This window comes from Melanotaenia boesemani, chromosome 14, assembly GCF_017639745.1.
Source record: "Melanotaenia boesemani isolate fMelBoe1 chromosome 14, fMelBoe1.pri, whole genome shotgun sequence".
Taxonomy (NCBI): Eukaryota; Metazoa; Chordata; class Actinopteri; order Atheriniformes; family Melanotaeniidae; genus Melanotaenia; species Melanotaenia boesemani.
The window spans coordinates 842,080-866,348 of NC_055695.1; the positions used below are offsets into that span (position 1 = coordinate 842,080).

General features: G+C 48.6%; 3 protein-coding genes across 5 annotated transcripts in view; 2 read left to right on the plus strand and 1 right to left on the minus strand.

Annotated features, from left to right (window-relative positions):
• Positions 1–13,818, plus strand: dbt (dihydrolipoamide branched chain transacylase E2). Its single transcript, XM_042006077.1, has 11 exons — positions 1–93; positions 4,380–4,500; positions 4,705–4,780; positions 5,011–5,192; positions 5,270–5,397; positions 5,468–5,717; positions 5,803–5,969; positions 6,042–6,119; positions 6,209–6,400; positions 6,476–6,547; positions 12,974–13,818. Exons 1-11 carry the CDS (start codon positions 49–51, stop codon positions 13,139–13,141), a joined length of 1,479 nt encoding a protein of 492 aa, XP_041862011.1. The 5' UTR covers positions 1–48; the 3' UTR covers positions 13,142–13,818.
• trmt13 (tRNA methyltransferase 13 homolog) overlaps positions 3,923–24,269 on the minus strand; it is a 22,307-nt gene continuing 1,960 nt past the window's right edge. Inside the window, exons 4-12 of the mRNA XM_042006078.1 lie at positions 23,955–24,011; positions 23,818–23,887; positions 23,511–23,617; positions 23,098–23,283; positions 20,186–20,258; positions 20,044–20,118; positions 19,579–19,960; positions 19,170–19,490; positions 3,923–3,933 (exon numbers count right to left, since the gene is read on the minus strand). Of these exons, the coding sequence (XP_041862012.1) occupies positions 19,295–19,490; positions 19,579–19,960; positions 20,044–20,118; positions 20,186–20,258; positions 23,098–23,283; positions 23,511–23,617; positions 23,818–23,887; positions 23,955–24,011 (1,146 nt within the window). The 3' untranslated portion in view covers positions 3,923–3,933; positions 19,170–19,294. The remainder of the gene's footprint in view (positions 3,934–19,169; positions 19,491–19,578; positions 19,961–20,043; positions 20,119–20,185; positions 20,259–23,097; positions 23,284–23,510; positions 23,618–23,817; positions 23,888–23,954; positions 24,012–24,269) is intronic.
• The window catches only part of lrrc39 (leucine rich repeat containing 39), a 21,091-nt gene continuing 11,046 nt past the window's right edge, over positions 14,225–24,269 (plus strand). Inside the window, exons 1-8 of one of the 3 annotated variants that reach the window (XM_042006045.1) lie at positions 14,225–14,668; positions 16,515–16,727; positions 17,079–17,187; positions 17,377–17,533; positions 17,659–17,795; positions 18,173–18,318; positions 18,393–18,545; positions 18,674–18,855. In XM_042006045.1, coding sequence (XP_041861979.1) covers positions 16,603–16,727; positions 17,079–17,187; positions 17,377–17,533; positions 17,659–17,795; positions 18,173–18,318; positions 18,393–18,545; positions 18,674–18,855 — 1,009 coding nt within the window. In that variant the 5' untranslated portion in view covers positions 14,225–14,668; positions 16,515–16,602. Of the gene's footprint in view, positions 16,728–17,078; positions 17,188–17,376; positions 17,534–17,658; positions 17,796–18,172; positions 18,319–18,392; positions 18,546–18,673; positions 18,856–19,037; positions 20,734–24,269 lie in introns of those variants that run through there. The other 2 variants (XM_042006047.1, XM_042006044.1) reach the window with 2 other exon arrangements.

Consider the following 24,269-nt stretch of genomic DNA (forward strand, 5'->3'; position numbering starts at 1 on the left):
ACTGAGCGCTGGTTGGCTGCAGATAGGGGCGTGCTTCGCAGAGGAAAGATGGCGGCGGTGACCAGAGGCTCCTTCAGTGTGTTCAGACGTCTGGTAAGAAAACAAACTTTGTAAACTTTACACTCGTCTCGCTGCGTTTCTGTCCGCGCGCTTATGCTGCTGCCCTGAAATGTGGCGAACGCTGGTGTGACGTCATCGCCACGCAGAGGACGTTCTGCTTGTAGCTACTATATGCTAACAGGCTAACTGCTAAGTCAGCGAGAGCTACGTCCAGACACACCAGCTGTTGACGTTCAGCAGTTCGGTTGGTTCGGTGTTCGGGTGGTTAGATTAGATTAAACTTTATTGATCCACGGACGGGGAAATTTACTTATTACAGCAGCAAAGCAGAAAAAGTGAAAAAAGAAAGAATAAATAGATAAACTTAAGAATTAAATATAACACAATAAACATAAAAACAATAACAGTATAAGGTGACGGTATGAATGACTGTGTAAACAGTGTAAACAGACTACAACATGACAGCCTGGTTCAGGTGTTACAGATTGTTGTAGAGTCTGACAGCAGTTAGGATGAAGGACCTGCGGAGCCTCTTTCTTACACCGTGGGTGTAGCAGTCTGCTGCTGAAGGAGCTGCTCAGGGACCCCACAGTGTAATGTAGGGGGTGAGAGGTGTTGCTCATGATGGATGTCAGTTTGGCTAACATCCTTCTCTCCCCCACTTCCTCTACGGAGTCCAGAGAACAATCCAGGACAGAGCTCGCTCTCCTGATCAGTTTATTGATCCTGCACCTGTCCCTGTCTGTGCTGCTCCCTCTCCAGCAGACCACAGCATAGAATATGGCTGAGGCCACCACAGAGTCATAAAAAGTCCTAAGGAGAGTCCCACACACTCCGAAGGACCTCAGTCTTCTCAGCAGGTGGAGGCAACTGTCCTTTCTTGTAGAGGGCGTGGGTGTTTGTAGACCAGTCCAGTTTGTTGTTTAGGTGAACACCCAGGAATTTATAGTTCTCCACCACCTCCATGTCCAATCCCTGGATGTTCACCTGTGTGAGAGAGGATGCTTTCCTCTGGAAGTCCACAATCATCTCCTTTGTCTTGCTGGTATTCAGCTGGAGCTGGTTACGCTCACTCCAGCTGACCAAGTCCCTGATGACTGTCCTGTACTCCAGATCGTCCCCCTCAGAAACACAGCCAACAACGACTGTGTCATCGGAGAACTTCTGGATGTGGCAGTGTGTGTTATTGTAAGTGAAGTCCGAAGTGTAGAGAGTGAAGAGGAAGGGAGAGAGCACCGTACCCTGAGGGGCACCTGTGCTGCAGAGCACCACGTCAGATTCACAGTGCTGCAGCCTCACATACTGTGGTCTGTTGGTGAGATAGTCCTTAATCCATGCAGTCAGGTGTTGGTCTACTCCCATACTTTCCATCTTCACTCTTAGCAGTGAAGGCTGGATAGTATTAAAAGTGCTGGAGAAGTCGAAAAACATGACTCTCACAGCACTTCCGCTGACCTCCAGGTGTTGCAGTGAACTGTGCAGCAAGTAAATCACTGCGTCGTCCACTCCAATCCCAGGCCGGTAGGCAAACTGCAGGGGGTCCAGCTGAGTGTCCACCAGGGGTCTCAGCTGTTTCAGAAAGATCCTCTCCATGGTCTTCATCAGGTGAGAAGTCAAGGCAACAGGCCTGAAGTGGTTGGGCTCCTTTGGGCACCGTGTCTTCGGTACCGGGATCTCTCCCCACTCCTTTTCCGTGGCCTGCGATGTTCTGCAGTCCTCTCCAGACGTCCCTGGTGTTGTTCTGCTCCAGCCTCTTCTCCAGTTTCCTCCTGTAGGAATCCTTCCCCTTCCTGATTTTATATCGGAGCTCCCTCTGAACTCTGCGCAGCTCCTCCTTGTCCCCCTTTTCTTCTCATTTAGTAGGGCCTTAATCTCAGAGTTTACCCAGGGTTTGTTATTGGGAAAAAACCGCACCGACTTGGATGGCACAGTGTTTTCCATACAGAAATTAATGTAAACCATGATGCAGTGGGTCATACTGTCAGTGTCACTGCCATGGGGGCTGCAGAGTGCATCCCAATCTGTTGACTGGAAGAAGTCTCTGAGCCTAGCACTGCTCTCCTCAGACCACTGTCTCACAGGCCTCCTCACAGGGGGTTGTTTATTCACCACCAGGGTGTAGTCTGTGACGAGGTGTACCAGACTGTGATCTGAGCGACCCAGCGGGGGGAGGGGGGATGAGGTGTATGCATCCTTGATGTTTGCATAAAGAAGGTCCAAAGTTTTATTGCCTCTAGTGTGGCATTTCACATACTGGGTGAAGGTGGGAAGAGCAGAGGACAGGGAAGCATGGTTGAAGTCACCGGAGATTAGGAGGAGGGACTGGGGGTGCTGGTTTAGGAGTTTGGAGACGATGGTGTGGATCAGATCTGTAGCTGCAGCAGCGACCGCTGAGGGGGGGATGTACACTGTCACCGCAATAACATGTGAAAACTCCCTCGGGAGGTAGTATGGCCGCATGCTAACAGCTAACAGTTCCACGTCTCTGGTGCAGAGAGACAGTTAAATGTCCAGGGTGGCACCATCTGTTGTTCACAAACACAGCGATCCCCCCTCCCTTCTTCTTACCGCTCTCCGCTGCGTTCCTGTCCGCATGAACCAGCTGGAATCCGTCCAGGGTGACGGGAGAGTCCAGAGAAAGTTCACTCAACCACGTCTCAGTTAAACACAGGAGGCTGCACTCATGGTACTCCCTCTGCAGCCGGGTCAGCGCTGTTAGCTCTTCCATCTTGTTGGGGAGAGATCTTATGATGACAGACGGTAAACAAGGCTTGTACCGGCTTTTCCGTTCCCTGCGCTTAACTCCCGATCTACAGCCTCGTTTCCTCCTCCGTAACTCCTTGGGGATCTCCAGCCTCCCCGCGCCGACAGAGGGTGTGTGTCGCAGGGCTAACAGCTGATCCCGGGAGTAAACAATGGAGCCGTGGTTGAGTGTGTTTCCCACAGCTACACCAAAAAGTTCCGATAATAACAAGGCGCAAGCTACGAAAGTAAAGCAGTGAGCCTCCATAGCTTCACCCTCACATAAAGTGCCGATGTGACGTAAAATAAGTAATAAAAATAGAATAAAAGCACTAAAAAAAACATTTAAAAAAAAGGTCGGAAAAGTTGTAGCCGCTGTAACAAGTCGCCACTCACGCAGTGCCTGCGCACTAATGTGTTCCAGATGAAAGTCAGAGGTTTTCACGGGTTCGGAGTCAGAGTTCGGCCAGTCACGTGTCGGTACCGCAGGTGTCGCTGTCTTTTCAGCAACGGAAACAAATTGATCAAAGATCAAATCAGATCTCACCTGTCCCAGCGGAGGACACTGTCCCAGCAGAGGACACTGTCCCAGCGGAGGACACTGTCCCAGCAGAGGACACTGTCCCAGCGGAGGACAGGTCACATGACCAGTTGACAGTCACCACTGCTGCTGCAGCTGACAGGTGGAGGTCTGCATCTCCCCCTATAGCCATCAGACGACCTGATGCTATCAGGCTAAGATCAGACACATTTCATTACCATGGCAACTAGCTGGTGTAATCGGAAACCATTTATTCTGATGCAAAGATCTGACCAAAATGGCTTCAGATTAGAGCTGCACAATTAATCAGATTTTGATCATGGTCGCGGTTCATGACCAGGCTGCAAATGAAACGTACGAAGCTGCTGCTGGAGGGTCGCGCGCTGGCTCACCGTTACTTATTAATGTCTATTAATGAAGAGTGTGGACAAAAATATTAAAAAAGTTAAGTGTTGTGACATGTTGCAAAAAAAAAAAACCAAGAAAACAAATTACACTTAATCAAATTTAACTTAAACAAGAAAATATTGACTAAAGATTTGACTTTTCTGCTGTTGTAATTATTTTTAGGTTGTCTGTTCATCATTTTTCTGGCCTCCATTACAACCATATCGACCCGCCATGTTCGGCCTCATTAACATTAACTTCTCCAAAATAATCTCATTTAAAGTTTAACTTTTCACTAAAAATTGTTGCAGCATAGTTTGTTTGTAATTGATGCAATAAAAAAATGTTTTTCCAAACACGGTGAATAACCGGGATTATTTTGGTCAGAATCGTTCAGCCCTAATTCAGATCCAGTTCCTGAACCCAGGACCTGAAGTCCACAGCAATGAATCCAGCACTACGGCGTTTAAGGTTTTAGTGAGACCTGGATCTGAGGTGAAAACTGGTCCAAAGCGGGATCTGGACCAAGGGGAAAGCCTGTATGAAGTGAGACCCGGTCCAAGGTGACACCAGGTCCCTGGTCTGAAGAGAGACTTGGTGTGTGTGGCTTTCAGGTGATGTCTGTAACTTTGTGTTCTCTCTCCACCAGCTCAGCCAGCAGTACCGGCGCCGATGTTTCCGGCTGCAGAACTTCAGGTCCGACAGAACCCTGCTGACCTGCAGATGGGACAGAAACCTCCAGATCTCCAGGACGCTCCAGACCACCAGCGGTAAGTCCAGGACCACAGCGAGGTCCAAAACCATAGAAATCCGCTGTAAATGTGAACGAACGTCAGTTCTGAAGGTTCTGATCCAAGCTCTTGGCCTAGACAGGTTTTATGTCCTCAGTCTGCTGCAGAGCAGAGGACACTTTGTCCATGCACCGTGTCACTCAGTGTGATGTCATCGCTGATGTCACTGCTGTGTCTCTACAGCGTCTCTGGGACCTATCGTCCAGTTCAAACTGTCCGACATCGGAGAGGGGATCATGGAGGTGACGGTGAAGGAGTGGTAGGTCATATGACCCACTGACCCGGTTCTAATCCGGTTCTGATCCAGACCTGACTTTGTCCTGACCCGGTTCTAATCCGGTCCTGTCCTGGTCATGACCTGGTTATGATCCAGATCCTGAAACTGTTTTCATCCGGACCTGACTTTGTCCTGATCCGGTTCTGATCTGGATCTGACCTGGTACTGATCATGTTCTGATCCAGTCCTGACCCGGTTCTGATCTGTCCCAGGTATGTGAAGGAGGGGGACCGGGTGTCCCAGTTCGACAGCATCTGTGAGGTGCAGAGCGACAAGGCGTCGGTGACCATCACCAGCCGCTACGACGGCGTCATCAGGAAGCTCTACTACGACGCCGAGGCCACCGCGCTGGTCGGAAAACCGCTGGTAGACATCGAGACGGAGTCTGGCTCAGGTGAGTCTCCAGGTCCCGGTTTTGCTGTGGGACCGGTTCTGTTGGGATCCTCCGACTGACGTCCTGCTTTTTCTCAGAGGTGATCCAGGAGGAGGACGTGGTGGAGACGCCCGCCATGGCCCACGAGGAGCACACGCACCAGGAGATCAAAGGCCACAAGACGCAGGCCACGCCCGCCGTCCGCCGCCTCGCTATGGAGAACAACGTGAGTCTGTCCACATTTCCGTCCGTCCCGGTGTCCCCAGCACGAAGCTCTAACTGGTGTGTCCTCGCAGATAAAGCTCAGTGAGGTGGTGGGGACGGGGAAGGACGGACGCATCCTGAAGGAGGACATCCTCAACTTCCTGGCCAAGCAGACCGGAGCCATCCTGCCCCCGACCCCGGTCCACGAGATCCAGACTCCGGGTCCGGTCCCCGCCGCCACTCCTGCTGCCAGGCCCGTCAGCACTGCGGCAGCAGCCAAAGCTCCGCCCATCGTCTCCAAACCCGTCTTCACTGGGAAGGATGTGACGGAGCCCCTCAAAGGTGATAGATCAGGATCGGGTCCCTGATCAGAATAGATCAGGATCCAGATGGGATCATGACTGGTGTTGACCTGAGGTCTCTGCAGGTTTCCACAAAGCGATGGTGAAGACGATGACGGCGGCGCTGAAGATCCCGCACTTCGGTTACTGTGACGAGGTGGACCTGACCCGCCTGGTGGTTCTGAGGTCCGAACTGAAGCCGGTCGCTGAGAGCCGCGGCGTCAAACTCAGCTTCATGCCCTTCTTCATCAAGGTGAGCTCAGAGACGCTGCTTCTGATTGGTCCTCAGTGGTGCTGTGTTAACCCCGCGCTCTCATTGGCTCAGGCTGCCTCCTTGGGTCTCCTCCACTTCCCGATCCTGAACGCCTCGCTGGACGAAGGATGCCAGAACATCACCTACAAGGTGAGATGGTCCAGACGGGACCGGCAGCGGTTCTGTTCTGATGGAGAGCGGCTGATGGTTCTGATGGTTCTGATGGTTCTGTTTTGCAGGTGTCCCACAACATCGGCCTGGCGATGGACACGTCTCAAGGTCTTCTGGTCCCCAACGTGAAGAACGTCCAGCTGCTCAGCGTCTTCCAGATCGCTCAGGAGCTGAACCGTCTGCAGGCGCTGGGATCCGCCGGCCAGCTGGGCACCACCGAGCTGAGCGGCGGATCCTTCACGCTGTCCAACATCGGATCGGTGAGTGGACCGGCGCTGGTCCGTAGGTCCCCGTGCTGAACCGTCACTTCTAAAATGAATCTGTGTCTTAACCAGATCGGAGGGACTTACGCCAAACCGGTCATCCTTCCTCCCGAGGTCGCCATTGGAGCGCTGGGAAAGATCCAGGTCAGTTCCCAACCTTTCCAGGTGACCAGCACCAGGGAGCCAGAACCAGCTCAACCCAAACAGATTACCAGTTTAATGAGTGACGACATCCGTGACCTCGCCGACCCGCGGTCACGTGGTTCATGAAGCCGCAGCTTTCCTCGCAGTTTCCCCCCCATGATGCAGCGCGTTCCGCATGCCTGGGTGCTTTAATTCAGGAAGCAGAGAGGCGAGTTCTACGTTTTTAACAGAAACAAGACTGGAAACATGCCTTGAACACGTTTTACAGATTATATTCATAAACCCGTGTGTCTGTAAGTTGACGATAGAAAACAACGAGGTGAAACAGCCTTTTTAAAGCTGTTTTTCTCTGCTTGCTAGCATGGGAGTGCTACACCTCGTCCTCCATGTGTCCGGAGGTTGGCGTCCTGAGTTTACCGTTGGATCTACATGGTACTTCCTGTTCCCAGGATTTCCTCTGACTGTCCCAAACACTGGAGGACGTCCTTCAGTCTGTCTGCTGCCAGATGGAAATGAGCTGAGCCGCAGAGCTGGTCCAGTAAAACCGTTTAAAGACGTTTAAAATGACCTGAAGGACAGAAAGTGGTCGTACATGCTTTGAATGATGACTTGGGATTCATTCTTCTAATGTATAGTCGGGCTGCAACTAACGACTATTCTGATAGTCGATTAATCGTCGACTGTTGAAACGGCTAGTCGACTAATGGAATTATGTATCTCATAATTATTAAATGGCCCCTTTTTCACTTTCAGCTTTTAAATCTTGCATAAGGCTGTTTAAATGACGTGCTAATTAAAAGATGAGATGGACATTTCATTCAAAAAGCACCCGCTGATCTGGCAGTTACCTCAGGATCCGTGAGAGTTGCAGGGACTGGCCGGCGCCGTTCCAGGAGCCTCCCTACCATGTCGTAGGTACTGTTCCATCTCGAACCGACGTCCTGGATCAGCTTGTGCTCTGGGTGCTTCATTTGTTGTTGTTTCTTCTGTAGTATTGGCCAGCGCACGTCTCAAGGGCTCCTCCGGTCAGACTCGTCCACCTGTCCGACTCGTCCACCTGTTCGACATGTCCTCCGGTTCGACACGTCCTCCGGTCCGACACGTCCTCCGGTCCGACTCGTCCACCTGTTCGACATGTCCTCCGGTTCGACACGTCCTCCGGTCCGATTCGTCCTCCGGTCCGACTCGTCCACCTGTTCGACATGTCCTCCGGTTCGACACGTCCTCCGGTCCGACTCGTCCGACTCGTCCTCCGGTCCGACTCGTCCACCTGTTCGACATGTCCTCCGGTCCGACTCGTCCACCTGTTCGACTCGTCCACCTGTTTGACTTGTCCTCTGGTCCGACTCGTCCTCCGGTTCGACTCGACTTACTGAATTTATTTAGTAAGTTTAATGGGAAGTTATTTCAGACTTTTGACGTCCTCCGTCGCCATATTTTTCCCCTGGCGGTCTTTATTGGACATGTGCAACTCTCAGCAGAGATAAGGAAGAAGACGATGTCTCACTCTGTACGTATTTATTTATTTTTTGCCGTCAACAGTCAACAGGTAAATTTGTTGTCGACTGTTTTTATTGTCGACAGCGTCGGCTAATCATTGCAGCCCTCGTATAGAGGACACCGTTAATGTCACTACATATTTATTTCACTGTTACGTGACGTGAATAAAAACATCTGTAACCCTGTTTATCGTTCCATCCAGAAAACTTAAAACATTTTAAATAAAAATATTTAAATAATCTAAAGATCTTTTGGTTAATAACATATTAAATGACCAAATGAATTTATCAGGTCGTTCAACCAAACATGATGAATAAACATTTTATTATACGACGTAAAGTTATTCTCTAGCCAGAGGTGGAGAGTGGATGCTTGCTAACTGGAGAAATGGTGGAGCTGCACCGAGGACCTGGTCAGCAACATGTTCATGTGCTTCACGCTGATGGGAAGCACAATATGGAAAAAGACCGTCTGGAAAACTGGTTCAGCTGCGTCAGGCAGAGGAGTCCTGCCCACCACCAGCAGTTTCACCAGCCACCGACATCAGCTGGAAAATTAAATAATTACTCATTTTCTCAATTAATTCTCTTTTACTAATCACACCCAAATTTTTCTCCAGCAGGACCAGGCCGTCTCCGTTAATGCTTCTGCTTCTGAGGCATTGTCTGTTAAAGGACGTTTAACTCTAACCAAACTCACCTCAGTCTCACCGGAGCTAAATGTGCAGCTAGTATTCTAATTAATATGATGTACTACCAGGAAATAAAGTCAGGCGTACCAAAGACTCATCACCAAAGAACAAATCTAATAAGAAACAAATATACACAGCTCAAAAAAACTAAAGGGAACACTTAAACAAGGTGTACCTCCAAGTCAGTCACACGTGTATGAAATCAAACTGTCCACTTAGAAAGAAACACTGACTGACCATCAGCTCCACATGCTGTTGTGTAAATGGAACAGACAACAGGTGGAAATTATCGGCAATTAGCAAGACACCCCCAATAAAGGAGGTTCTCCAGGTGGTGACCACAGACCACTTCTCACTTCCTGCTTTCTGTCTGATGTTTTGGTCACTTTTAAATGCTGGCGGTGCTTTCACTCTAGTGGTAGCATGAGACAGAGTCTACACCCACACAAGTGGCTCAGGTAGTGCAGCTCATCCAGGATGGCTCATCAACGCGAGCTGTGGCCAGAAGGTTTGCTGTGTCTGTCAGCGTCGTGTCCAGAGCATGGAGGCGCTACCAGGAGACAGGCCAGTACATCAGGAGACGTGGAGGAGGCCGTAGGAGGCAACAACCCAGCAGCCGGACGCTACCTCCACCTTTGTACAAGGAGGAACAGGAGGAGCACTGCCAGAGCCCTGCATGACCTCCAGCAGGCCACAGATGTGCATGTGTAGCTCAAACAGTCAGAAACAGACTCCATGAGGGAGGTATGAGGGCCGACGTCCACAGGTGGGGGTTGTGTTTACAGCCCAACACCGTGCAGGACGTTTGGCTTTTACCAGAGAAAACACCAAGATTGGTAACTTCACCACTGGCGCCCTGCGTTCTTCACAGATGAAAGCAGGTTCACACTGAGCACATGAGACAGACGTGACAGAGTCTGGAGACGCCGTGGAGAACGTTCTGCTGCGTGAACATCCTCCAGCATGACCGGTGTGTCAGCAGTTCCTTCCAGACGAAGCATTGATGCTATGGACTGGCCGCCCGTTCCCCAGACCTGAATCCAACTGAGCACATCTGGGACATCATGTCTCCATCCACCAACGCCACATTGTCCACAGACTGTCCAGGAGTTTGTGGATGCTTTAGTCCAGGTCTGGGAGGAGATCCCTCAGGAGACCATCCGCCACCTCATCAGGAGCATGTCCAGGCGTTGTAGGGAGGTCCTACAGGCACGTGGAGGCCACACACACTACTGAGCCTCATTCTGACTTGTTTTAAGGACATTACATCAAAGCTGGATCAGCCTGTAGTTGTTTTTCCACTTTAATTTGGAGTGTGGCTCCAAATCCAGACCTCCATGGGTTAATAAATATGATTTCCATTGATCATATTTGTGTGATTTTATTGTCACCACATCCAACTTTGTAAAGAACAAAGTGTTTAATAAGAAGATTTAATTAATTCAGATCCATGATGTTATTTTATTCCTTTTGTTTTTGGAGCAGTGTATTTATATGGGAACAAAAACCTGCTAATAACTGCAATAACTTGATGATAAATCCAGGCTTAGACTAGCTACACTTGCTAACCACAATTAAACTACCACTAGCTTGTTAATTACACAATTAACCAACCAAAGCTGGCCCCATGAAATAACATTTTCACTTAATTCAACTAATGCGTCACAGTGCCAAGAGATGTTTTAATTTCAGCTTCTAGCCAGAGAAAATGTTTCCGAAACACAGAGAATGAGCAGCGATCAGCGGTGGGAGCGTCGGCAGCTCCATGAACCACCTGACCTCCGCCTTCCAGTCTTTCTATAGAAATCCATGGCAGTGTTGCCACTCCTGTTGGGTCGCCCTGATTACCAGGAACAGATGGAAAAACCCAGAAAACCAAGACTAAAGAAACAAAAAAGACAAGGACAAGAATCCAAAAAACAGTAAACCAAGAACATGGAAAACCTGCAGGACAGTCTCAACAGGTCCAGAGTTGGTGATCTTTGTGTTGCATTAATCCGTTATATGATCCACATTAGTCCAGTTATAGGCCAGTAAAACTAGTCCATTATATGATCCACATTAGTCCAGTTATAGTCCAGTAAAACTAGTCCATTATATGATCCACATTAGTCCAGTTATAGGCCAGTAAACTAGTCCATTATATGATCCACATTAGTCCAGTTATAGGCCAGTAAAACTAGTCCATTATATGATCCACATTAGTCCAGTTATAGGCCAGTAAAACTAGTCCATTATATGATCCACATTAGTCCAGTTATAGTCCAGTAAAACTAGTCCATTATATGATCCACATTAGTCCAGTTATAAGCCAGTAAAACTAGTCCATTATATGATCCACATTAGTCCAGTTATAGGCCAGTAAAACTAGTCCATTATATGATCCACATTCGTCCAGTTATAGTCCAGTAAAACTAGTCCATTATATGATCCACATTAGTCCAGTTATAAGCCAGTAAAACTAGTCCATTATATGATCCACATTAGTCCAGTTATAGGCCAGTAAAACTAGTCCATTATATGATCCACATTCGTCCAGTTATAGGCCAGTAAAACTAGTCCATTATATGATCCACATTAGTCCAGTTATAGGCCAGTAAAACTAGTCCATTATATGATCCACATTCGTCCAGTTATAGTCCAGTAAAACTAGTCCATTATATGATCCACATTAGTCCAGTTATAGGCCAGTAAAACTAGTCCATTATATGATCCACATTAGTCCAGTTATAGGCCAGTAAAACTAGTCCATTATATGATCCACATTAGTCCAGTTATAGGCCAGTAAAACTAGTCCATTATATGATCCACATTCGTCCAGTTATAGTCCAGTAAAACTAGTCCATTATATGATCCACATTAGTCCAGTTATAAGCCAGTAAAACTAGTCCATTATATGATCCACATTAGTCCAGTTATAGGCCAGTAAAACTAGTCCATTATATGATCCACATTAGTCCAGTTATAGGCCAGTAAAACTAGTCCATTATATGATCCACATTAGTCCAGTTATAGGCCAGTAAAACTAGTCCATTATATGATCCACATTAGTCCAGTTATAGTCCAGTAAAACTAGTCCATTATATGATCCACATTAGTCCAGTTATAGGCCAGTAAAACTAGTCCATTATATGATCCACATTAGTCCAGTTATAGGCCAGTAAAACTAGTCCATTATATGATCCACATTAGTCCAGTTATAGGCCAGTAAAACTAGTCCATTATATGATCCACGTTAGTCCAGTTATAGGCCAGTAAAACTAGTCCATTATATGATCCACATTAGTCCAGTTATAGTCCAGTAAAACTAGTCCATTATATGATCCACATTAGTCCAGTAAAACTAGTCCATTATATGATCCACATTAGTCCAGTTATAGGCCAGTAAAACTAGTCCATTATATGATCCACATTAGTCCAGTTATAGTCCAGTAAAACTAGTCCATTATATGATCCACATTAGTCCAGTTATAGTCCAGTAAAACTAGTCCATTATATCATCCACATTAGTCCAGTTATAGTCCAGTAAAACTAGTCCATTATATCATCCACATTAGTCCAGTTATAGGCCAGTTATAGTCTACAGTAAGTATAATTAAAATTTTGTTTATATAGATGAATGTTAGCAAAAATAAAGCAAATAATGTCGTAGCTTTTCCACCATATAAACGACTTCATATCTTACATAGAAATATGCGACACAATGCATCCGTGATCTCTTTCCATCTGGATCCTTATCGTACAGGATCCACTGCAGGAATAATTCCCCTGATGAAGGTTGTCTCCTAACGAGGGTTTGTGAGTTAAGTTGACTTCTGCATCTCGTAGAGAGCAGCATTTCTTATTGCAGTTATACACACAGTTAAATCCCAGCTGTGAGTGAAGAGTCACTTCACTGAAAATCTGTCAAACACCGTTCTGGTGTGGAGGGAGGGCTAAATCTGCTGTTAACTAACTATGGAAAAAAATCCCGATTTTCATAAAAATAAATCTCCAGAAATGGAAAATTCGATTTATCGATTTTATCGATTAATCGCCCAGCCCTAGGTCCAGTTATGGTCCACTTATGTTCCAGGTTTTGCTCATTTACAGTCCAGTTATGGCCCATTTATGGTCTAGTTAGAGTCCAATTAAACTCACCAGTTTGATCATGTTTCTGTCCAGTAAGGATAGAACCTGTCCAAGTGGGATAGTTCTGCTTTCAGACAGGATAACATGGTTTCTTGTGTGTGCAGGTTTTGCCGCGGTTCGACTCCGATGGTCAGGTGACTCGAGCTCACATCATGAACGTCAGCTGGTCAGCGGACCATCGCATCATCGATGGGGCCACCATGTGTCGCTTCTCCAACCTCTGGAGGGAGTACCTGGAGAACCCGGCCAGCATGGTTCTGGACCTGAAGTAGACCAACCATCGGCCCCCCCGCCCTCCGCCACTCACCCCCCTTCACTTCCTGTTTCTTTTCACTCCGTCACTTTCTTGATGCCTTTAAGCTGGGGGTGGGGGTTATCCTGTCACTCACCATGTTACCATGACGACTAGACGTCCTGCAGCAGGCTAGTTTAAATAGTTCAGTTCATCACCATAACGTTGTCATGGAAACAGTACCTGGTCACCACACATCCTTCTGGGTCTCCAAGGACACACAAAGATGGCTGAACCAGATCCTGAACTATAACCAGAACCATAAATGGAGCCAGTGTCTGAACTTGAACCAGTATCTGAGCCAGAACCAGTACTAGAACCTGAATGAAAACCAGAAGCTGAACTTGAAGCAGAAGCTGAGCCAGAAATTATTGATTGGACTCTGACTGATCACATGGTCCAACTGAAGGGAACCTCTGGACCGGTGTCACCCCAGTGTGGACCTGTAAGGATCAGAAGCTCCGCATTGGAAGCTGGACTGAAGTTCTGCTCACACCTGCGATGAAACCAGAACCGTAAACATACGGTTTTATTGACCACGGTGGTTCTGAGCTGATCCAGTCAGAGACTTGACGGTGGTTCTGGTGAGCTTGGATCTGAGCTCGGTTCTCGGTTCAGCTCGAGGTTCCACCTGCTGACACAAATGATCAATGAAAACGACCAGAATCTCTACCTGATCCAATCTATGAGTCACAAGATCCAGATGATTCTGATTCTGATTCTGATTGCTACCGGACTTGATCCAGTCAGATGGTCCTGACCCGGAGTTCAGATGGTAAAGTCTCATAAACCAGAGAGGGGTTCAAAGTGGGCGTGTCCTGTACTGGTCGTAAAGCTGCGTTGTGATTGGCCACCAGCAGGGGGCATCTGGACTTTCTGTGAGTTCTGGTTCTGTTCAGATTAAAACGGAGTCAGAACCAGACCTCTCCCTGAATCAGAACTGGATCTGGACTTTTTCCACATCTGGTCCGGTTGGTTCTGCTGGGTTAGAACTCTGCCTCTGTAATGTGTACTCTGCTTGGGTCAGAACTGGTTCTGGCTTTTGACTCAGTTGTCTACCTGTAAACCTGAACCCTGTGGTCCATCCGTTGGTTCTGACCCACAACCCGAACCGTAGAATCCAGATGTTCTGGGTCATCCCTGATGATGATGATGATGGTGGTGGTGGTGGTGACCTTCCTCCTGATGGCTGCAGAGTAACGACAACATGGCGTCTGTTACAGCTGTTTGTGTTTGTTTGTGTTGTTGTCATAGCGACATATAAAATGTAAAAAATGCTTTATGTTTGATGATGATGAGGATGAAGATGACTGGTTGAGGCCTGAAACTTTATCTCAATAAAACCGACTTGGACAAAACTCTGCATTTACTTGACTAACAGTGGCTGAGACGGACAAACTGGGTCATGTGACCTGGTGTCAGCTGGACAAACTGGGTCATGTGACCTGTGAGCTAAAATTATCTGGGTCAGATTTCAGCAGCATGGAGGACGGCAGCGCCTAGGAAGGTGAGAGCAGACACGACTTCTGATCAGAGTACCGACTCTGCGGGACCCGGTTCTGATCAGAGTACCGACTCTGCGGGACCCGGTTCTGATGATAATTTTATTGTCATTGTATTAAATAACGAAATGTAAAACAGCTTGACTAGGCTCCTCCCACCACCGACGTCTGCAGTAAATAAAAAGGGCGTTCAGATGGCGGGGGTGGGGGCCGTGCGCTGGGGGGGCACAAGTTCAGCTCAGGGACAGCTGAGGGTAGAAGCTGTTCCTCAGCCTCTGTAGCGCCTCCCAGAGGTCAGCAGAGAGAAGACATGGTGGAAGGGGAGAAGAAGTCCCTGATGACTCTGCAGGCTTTGCTCTGATCTGGGGAAGAAGGGGGACCAGTGGTGTGGGCTGAGTTTTCTGCCCTCTGGACCAGCTCGGTCTGCTCCTGTGCAGTTCCCGAACCAGGCTGAAAAGGACCACGGTGGTCTCTGTAGGACAGCAGAAGGTTTTCAGTAGTCCAGGGGAGATGTTGTTCTTCCTATAAATCCTGAGCAAGTCCGGCCTCTGGTGGGCCTTCTTCACTGCAGCAGGGGTGTAGATGTGAGATCCCAGGAAGACCTGCTCCACCTCCAGGTGTCCGATCCTCAGCGGCAGGTGCTCGTTTCTGTTCCGTTGGAAGTCCAGGATGAGTTTTCCTGATGTTCAGGGACAGGTTGTTTTCTGCACACCAGCCAGTCAATCCAGAAGCTGATTCATAGACCCAGATCCATAGAACTGGTCCCAGTCCAGGATCCAGCAGCGTGTAGAACTGGTTCCAGTCCGGGAAGCTGCAGAAATGGTTTCCCAGATGATGGAGGAAGTTCTGTCCAGCGTTGCTTCAGTTTCTTGGATGAAGTAAAAGTGAAGCTTGGGAGCGAACCGGGTTCTTCATCAATGTCCACATTTCCAGACGTCTCCTTTAGACCTCTGTGGTGGGCAGCAAGCGTGGGCAGAGGGGAGAGCTTCTCCAGGTCCTCTTCCTGGTTTAACCTAAAACTATAACCCAACTGAAATCTGGAAACCAGAGCCGAACCAACGAGTTTCTGTCCTGGACTTGTCCAGATGCAGCTTTTCCAACCTCAGCCCTGCTGCCATGTTCTTCTTTCCTCCTGCAACCTTCCCAACAAGCCATACTGGTAACTGGATCTCCATCTCTGGGCCCTGGATCTACGTTTGGTTCTGAACCTGCAGGGACGTCCATCCTGGAAGATTATCAGCTGTCCTGAATATTCTCCACGTCTTCCTGTAGGACGATGGACTGCAGGCAGTCTGGACCTGAAACCTTCCCAGACTGCTGGACCGACCCTAAAGACTGATACCAAACTTTACTTATTGGTTCCTGAAGGATTCTTCCTGGTGGAGCCTGTGGTTCATGTTTTTATTAATAACTGTAGGCAGGCAAGTCAGACTTTCCTCATTTTCCACAGACCTTAGAGATTAATTAGTAAATAACTAACTGCAGTAGAAACGTACTGATGTGTCATTTAAATAAAGGTTTGGGAACATGGATGGATGGATGGATAGATAGATAACCTATTTAATAATTTAAATAAGGCTGTTAAACCAGCTAGAATGTAAAGTAGAATTAAGGCGGAGCAGCAGGTGGAGCCTGGCCTCTGAGCAGAGATGACTTATTGATCAGTGATCGGAGCGTCTCGGTCTGGTGGAGACGGAGCTCTGCTGGCTGACCAGTGTGGTGGAGAGGATGGTCGGGTTCTCCACGATGGAAACCTCCTCTCCACCACAGTTTCAAAATTGTCCAGTTTGTACTCGATGATGGATCCAGATGTTAACTATCAATGATCTGATGATCAGTGATGTCATACAGGATGATCAATGGGAGGTGGAGGCTGCAGCTCAGAGGTCAGAGGTCATCCTACCTGTCCATCTGTGTGCTGTGACACCACGTGGCCGTCATGGTGGGCGTGGTGGCGTGCGGCTCGGTGAGCTCCATCAAAGCTCTGTGGGAGACCAGGATCAGGAGGGGGAAGGAGGAGGAGGAGCAGAAGAGGAGGACGTCTAGGGGCGGGACTACAGGCAGGTCAGACTCCACCCACTGTTCTTATTGGTTAAAACTGCTGCTCCAGTAATGTAGCAGGATCAGATGATAATACATGTGTGTCAGCAAGACAGGGCTAGGATCCAGGAAACCAAGGCCAAGGTCCAGGAACTGAAGGCTGGGATCTAGGAACCCAGAGCTGGGGTCACTGGTCCCTCCTAGGTTAGAGTGGGTTCAGGAATTAAAAAGCCCTCTGAAGTGGTCTCACAAGCATTTTGGGCTCTTAGTTTGTGGTTAATGGTGGCTGTTATGCTCAGACCTGGTCCCGGTCTTGGTCCTGGCTCTGATTCTGATCGCTTTGGTCTCTAACTGTTCTTCATGTTGCTGGTCCAGACTCGGTGTTGGAGTCTGGGAGGACCGGGCGGTTCTGGCTCGTCTGAAGCAGAAGCTGCAAACAGAAGATGGACGGCTGATCCTCCGGATCGAACAGGAAGAGTGGAAGGTACCGTCCCTGGCTTACCTGATCCAGTTGTCTGATCCAGGTCAGACTTCCAGGTCTGACGATCCTGATGTCTGATCTGGGTCAGACTCCTGGGTCTGATGTATATAGGTCCAGGTATCAGATTCAGGTCCGATCTAGGTCTAATCTGGGTCATATTTCAGGACCACTAACTGACATGTTTTTCCTTAGACTTTGCCTGGATGTTTGATCCAGCTCAGTCAGGTCCATGAATGGCAGATCCACCGGACCGGACTAATGAAGATCCCTCATTTCATCTCCAGCTTCCAGAACCTTCTGGTTCTTGATCTGACCCGGAACGCAATCTCAGAGATCCCAAAACAGATCGGTGAGCACACCCAGTTTTCAGTTCTTCGTACTCTCTTTCAGATCTGTAAAGTGGTTTTATGTGAACTGGTTTCAGCTCACAGCATTTAGTCCCAGTGTGTTTTTGTGTCCTGGTTCTGGTCTCAGGGAAGCTGACCCGGCTCAGAGAACTGCTGCTGAGCTACAACAGGATCCAGTTTGTTCCTGAAGAACTGAGTGGATGTGAGAGTCTGGAGAAGCTGGAGCTGGCCATGAACCGGGACCTGAATGAGCTTCCAGTCCAGGTATCAACTCAGACCCTCTTGTGGCAGCACCTCAGAAAGATTCTAAACCAGGTGTAAACTCAAAAACCAGACTTGAACCAGATTCAGGTGCAAAACAGTACAAAGCAGGTTCTGCATCAGACCCTGGTATAATTTAACCAAAACCAAGTTTTGACCAGTTCCAACCACAGAAACCAGGACCAAACCCAAGAACCAGACCTGAACTTAATTCTAAATGAGGTCCCAAACCCAAGCAAGATTTTAGCTTCTAGACCAGGTTCCAAACAGAAACCTGAACCAGGAGTACCCAGGACAGCTTCTAGACCAGCTGAGTAACATGATAAGCAGGTCTATGTGTGGTCCAGCTAGTCTGAGGTCTGGTGTGTTTCTGTATCCAGCTGAGGAACCTGTCCAGACTTCAGCACCTGGATCTGTCCATGAACGACTTCAGCGTCCTTCCGGACTGTGTGGTTGCGCTGCCGGCGCTCGAGTGGCTTGATATAGGAGGAAACCGTCTGGAGCGCTTACCTGAGGACATCCACAGGTAGGACATGAAAGACAATAAGCCCCACCCCTTTCTGCAGGAGCCAGTGAACAGGAAGCTGTGTCTGTCCTCAGGATGGACAAGCTGCACACACTATGGCTGCAACGGAACAAGCTGGAGAAGCTTCCAGAAAACATCAGCATGATGAAGAATCTGGACACCCTGGTTCTCAGCAAGAACAAGCTGAGAGACATCCCACCACTGATGGAGGGCATGTCCAACCTCAGGTCAGTCTGTCCAACCTCAGTCTATTCGACCTCACTGTCCAACCTCAATCTTTACGACCTCAGGTCAGATGGTCCAAACTCAATCTGTCCAACCTCAGTCATGTCTCGTCTCTTTTTTTCTGTCTCAGGTTTGTGAATTTTCGGGACAATCCTCTGACTCTGGACGTGACTCTCCTTCCGAGGAAGACGCCGGCTGACGACGGTGAGGACGAAGACGACAGGGAGATGTTTGGCCGAGAGTTCATGCAGATGTACATCCAGGAGGCCCGGAAGAGAGCATATGCTGTCCTCAATATGCACTGCGTCAACCGTTAGTACCGGAACTGTTCTGGTTTAGACCTGGTTTCTGGACTTGTGGACACTAACACAGCCTGGTTGTAGTTGTTTGGACCCTACCTCTAACATGTCTGGATTAACAATGTTTTCTTCTAACTTAAACATGAGGATTCTCCCTGTTCTGGTCCTGACCCAGTTCTGTTCTGAATGTTTCAGAGACCAGCGAAGACTCGTCAAAGTAAAATTAGACAACATCCCCCGTTCTTCTTTTGGGCTCTCCGGGTCAGAACCAAGACCCCGTTTGGATCAGCTTTATATACATGAACTTAAAAACTGAACATTTCTGACATCATTATCATCATCTTTATTGTTATAATCATCTTTATCATCATCATCGTCGTCGTCATCAAACGGATGAGTTGATGATAACTGGACATGAAAATGATGATGAAGCAGCAGGACGTTCTCCAGAGTCACGTGGCAGGGCATGAGGATGATGATGATGAAGGTACTGCAGTCAGCAGGACGTTCTCCAGGGTCACGTCCAGGGTCACGTAGTGGCTCAATCTGCTGGCGAACCCTCTGGTCTTCAGGAAGTCGCATCGGCCGGCATCAATCAGCAGCTTACAGAGTCGACCAATCCGCTGCCGCTCGGCTGGAGACAAGAACCTGGGGACGGACAGATGGACAGATGGACACATCCCACATCGGCCAACAGGTTGGATCAATCAACTGGTAGAACATCTGAAATTTTTACCGGTTCACAGCATCCGTTGCTTCCATGGGTTCGTGCTCCTCGTCATCTTCTCTCTGATTGGTCGGATCCTGCGACGGTCGGTCCTGATTGGTCGCTCTGAGCCCGCATGTGGCCCAGCTGGACATGCGACAGAAGGCGGAGAACTCCACCGGTCCGAGTCCTCGCTGCAGGAAAAACTGCTGACCAACGTAGTGGCGCCACTCACAGCGATGGTGGCAGCACAGCGCCACTGCCAGGCCCAGAACCAAACCAGAACTAGGACCAGGATGTAGAGCTAGTGGTTCCGGATCAGTACCTGGTCCTGGTTCTGATTGTTTGAAGCGTTTTGTGGGTGGTTCTGTCTCAGGTCCAGATCTTCCCAATAAGCAGCGCAGAGCTAGATCTGAGGACAGAACAGAACCAGGTCAGAACAGCTCTGTCTAGACTGGACTGGACAGCCAATCAGAACTGAAGCTCTGGACTTACCTGTTGCTGCTCCACACAGGTGTTTCCCAACTCCGACCACTGGAAGGTTGTGATTGTGCTGTGGACGGGCTTTACCTGGAACCAGAGTCTGATCAGCAGACTGAAACCCTCACACAGACCAGAACTGATGTTTGGTTCTTACTCAGGTCCAGGTGCTGGATGTCCACCTGTAGCCTCTCAAACCGGACCACACCACCCTGATGTTTCCCATCCACCTGCAACAGAACACCTGGAGTCAACCTGCGGGTCCATTCAGGTTCTGATGTTTGGTGGGTTGTGGGTTTGAGAACGGTTCATTTTTCAGGTCCATTTCCTAATGTAGGTAAACGGGGAGGTCTGTTCCAAACCTGCCGTCCCGGATGTCGAGGTTGTTAGCCGGCACATCCACCAGGGGGCAGCGCAGAGTTCAGAGTTCGCCTCTCACATCAGTCAGATGATGGACATCTCTACATAGACTCTGCATGGACTGCCTCAGCCTGTTGCTAGGATACGTCAACGCGACCACCATCTTGGTCTTGGCAAAAAGCTCATTGGATGAACACCAGTAAACGGTTGTTTAGTTTAAACTGGATGAAATAATAAACTTTATGTTTGAGTTAAGATGAAAGAGTCTGAAACTGTAATGATTGTTAACCACTGACAGATTATCAATAGATTGTTTATTGGGATTAAAGTTAGTTAAGTTCGTAATGGTGGGAAGTTCAAGGTGAGACCAGGTGTTTGTCAGGAGTCGCTGTGGTGATTTTTACCTGTGTACCGCACGAGATACAACTTATATACAATATGTGTACTTGCTCTGGTTTAAAAGGTGTCCCTCCATGAAGGAGTAAAGCCTAATTAGTTGTACATTAGTTAGTCCATGAGTACATGTGTTCCATCATAATGTAATTAAATAAAAAAGCTGAATTTTACAGTATTTTCAAACATGAAAACTAACATTCAGAAACCTCTTATCAAAGCTTGTTAAAGGAACTCCGGCTAGTAGCGATCATCAACCTGGTTGGATAAACATTTGCTTCAGCTGTAAAAACATGATATAATGAACATGTTTGCGTTCCGTACGTTCTGGGTAATGGCGTATAAGGTTGTCGTGGTCTCTGCGCTGTATAGCAGTCTTCGAAGTCCTTCTCAGACTGAGAAACAAGACTGATGGTCCCCTCTGATTTTCCCAGCTGCATAAATATGATCCGTAGTTTTCTGGGAACAGACATCTGCTGATGGTCCACGGTTGGGTTGGATGTTTAGAGGCTGACAGCAGGACTTCCAGCGTCTCTAATGGTTCTTTCCGGGTTTTTGGTCGCCAGCCTGGACTGCAGTCCGGGATCTTGCTGTTGTTCTGTTGCTGGTTTCAGTCTTCGTTTACCCGCCAGCCCTGTTAGCCCTGTTAGTTCCGTTAGCCCTGTTAGCTCCGTTAGCCCTGTTAGTTCCGTTAGCCCCGTTAGCCCTGTTAGCTCCGTTAGCCCTGTTAGTTCCGTTAGCCCCGTTAGCTCCGTTAGCCCTGTTAGTTCCGTTAGCCCCGTTAGCCCTGTTAGCTCCGTTAGCCCTGTTAGTTCCGTTAGCTCTGTTAGCTCCGTTAGCCCTATTAGTTCTGTTAGCCCTGTTAGTTCCGTTAGCCCTGTTAGTTCCGTTAGCCCCGTTAGCTCTGTTAGCTCCGTTAGCCCTGTTAGCCCCGTTAACTCTATTAGCTCCGTTAGCCCTGTTAGCTCCGTTAGCTCTATTAGCTCCGTTAGCCCCGTTAGCTCGGTTAGCCCTGTTAGCTCTGTTAGCTCCGTTAGCATCTGTGATCAATAACTCAGAGGAGAAGTGTGGAGAACATGAACGTGGGTCTTTGGGAAGTTGTGCTCTGTCCACGGACTTCATCCCCTTCGGCTTTCCTCTCCTTATCGCTCGGAAAACAGCGAAACCTCACGTTGCTGAAACCAGGAGCAGCTCAGTGCAGCATTGTTCATGCGGATCCACGTTTAAAAAGAAAAACTTGCCAACATCAAGTCGCATTTGCCTTCGCCTCCAAGTGTTCTAGGTTTCAGTCTAGAGCGCACCCCTTACATGGCATCTCCCAGAATGCATTGCGCAAGTAAAATAATGGTGACCTCCATCTTCAGACGTAGTAAATACATACGATTTTTAAAGAAATAAGAATTTTCCACGTGTCAGAAACTATTTATTTTAGTAGAACAAGGCAGTAACTATGTTAAGGCCACAACGTGCTAATAGCCGGGGTTCATTCTAAGAATGTGAGCATGCCCACACCTGCTTGGCGCTTCTTACTGGAAGCAGCAGAATCCATCAGAGTCCAACCCTTCTCCAGGAAACTGGTTCCAGAGCCCAAGCCAGGCACCCAGGTGCACCTAATTATATCTAGCTGGAACTGTTCAACCTCGAGCACCAGCTCAGGCTCCTTTCCCATCAGAGAGGTGATGTTCCACGTCCAAGGAGCTAGCTTCTGCAGCCGAGGATCAGACCACCAGGGTCCCCGCCTTCGGCCCCCGCCTAACTCGACCCGACCCCTATGGCCCCTCCTGCAAGTGATAAGCCCATGGGAAGGAGGTGGGTCACGTCACATTTTCTTGCTTAACTCGACCCAAGCCACATGGGCGTAGGCCCAGCCAGCAGCCCCACCGCCAGGCCTAGCTGCAGAGGGGGTCCCTGGTGAACCGCGTCCAGGTAAGGGAAACTATGAACCACTGTGGTTTCCTTCATAGGGTCTGATGGACCTACTGGTCCCTCACCTAGAAACCTTTTTGCCATGGGTGAAGCTACCAGCGGCATTAAAACTCCAACATAGCTACGAGGATCACTGAGGGACATAAAGTCCTCCACCTCGGTGGCGGCTCAGGGAGGGGTCTTCTGAGACCAAGATTATACACACAGTCCTCGTAGTTGTGAAGATTTTTATATTTATTTCGGTTTGTCGTTTCGGACAGGAGACAGAAAAAAATTAAACCTCATCAAGAGGACGTTGCAGCGTTGGACCTGTGGAGAATATGGACTTAGTGGTTCTACGTTCTAAAATGTTTTAGCTGTTCTGGAGAGCTCTGATCCTCCAAAACTCACCTTGAATCGAGTACTGCAGCGCTCTACCAGCAGCAGCTGCAGGTCCTCGCAGAACTCCTGGTCCCTGCAGGTCTTCAGAGCCTCGTAGATCCAGTGAGACAGTTTCCCTCGACCTGCTCCAAACTCCACAAAGCACCGCCCCCTCCTCAGCAGATCCAGCTCTTCCAGGTGACCTAGGATGGAAGACTGAGAACACCTAAAAGTCAGACAGCAACAGGCTCCGCCTCCCAGAGGGATACAGTGATGTCATCATCATGTGACTCAGCAAGGCACCAACATGTGAACACTTCCTGTAGAGTTTTTACCTGGAGGTCTAATCACATGGTTGAGTAACCAGATTTCTGATCGACTTGGTCGATCTCTGATTGGTCCAGCTCATTACATGCAGGCTGGAGCAGGTTTAAACCTCCTACCTGCTGCTTGAGGTGTTTGTGGGCGGAGTCTCCATTCTTTGGGTTCCTGAGTTCATCCTGGAGAACGGGGTGAGACAGAACTCTGTCCTCCACATCACAATGCAGCTCTGGGAAACCCAGACACAGACATCTTTCACACTTCAAACCAACCAATCAGAGGCTGAGCAGTGTGTCACCTGACCAGACCAACACTTCTAGGTTATCTTCTTGTTAACTGTAACCCTGTTGCCATGGTGACCATGATCCTGGCTGGTTGTGGTGTTTATTTGGGTGTGTGAGAAAGGACGATGAGAAGAGTCTGTCTCACCTTCAGTGGCCGTCTTTAGTTTGTCCACCAGAGACTCCAACTCCAACCTGCTGACCTCAGACAGACTCACCTGCACACAGGTACACCTTCATCATCACCATCATCATTACCACCATCATCACATTTTCATCATTTACCTGTGGTTTTGGCTCATCTTCATCATCTCCTGCGTTGATGTTCTCTGCATAATAAACCTAAAACCGGATCAGAACCAAAACACAGCAGCTGATGGACCGGATCAGGACCAGTTTAGGACTGGATCCGGACCAGTATTAGATCGAATCGGTAACGGTTCAGGACTGGTACTGGGCCAGTTCAGGACCGGATCAAGACTGGTTCCGGATCAGATCAGGAAAAGTTCAGGACCAGATCAAGTTCTGTCTGGTTTCAGAAATCAATTAAAACTTGATCGTCATGGTAACATGAAAGCAGGAAATTCTGGTTCTGGCTCA

Excerpts from the sequence above, each read along its gene's own strand:
- dbt (XM_042006077.1), top strand. The coding sequence starts at position 49 with ATGGCGGCGGTGACCAGAGGCTCCTTCAGTGTGTTCAGACGTCTG. Across the intron at positions 5,193-5,269 it reads CGAGACGGAGTCTGGCTCAG|AGGTGATCCAGGAGGAGGAC; the intron begins GTGAGTCTCCAG and ends GCTTTTTCTCAG. Across the intron at positions 5,718-5,802 it reads TGTGACGGAGCCCCTCAAAG|GTTTCCACAAAGCGATGGTG; the intron begins GTGATAGATCAG and ends AGGTCTCTGCAG.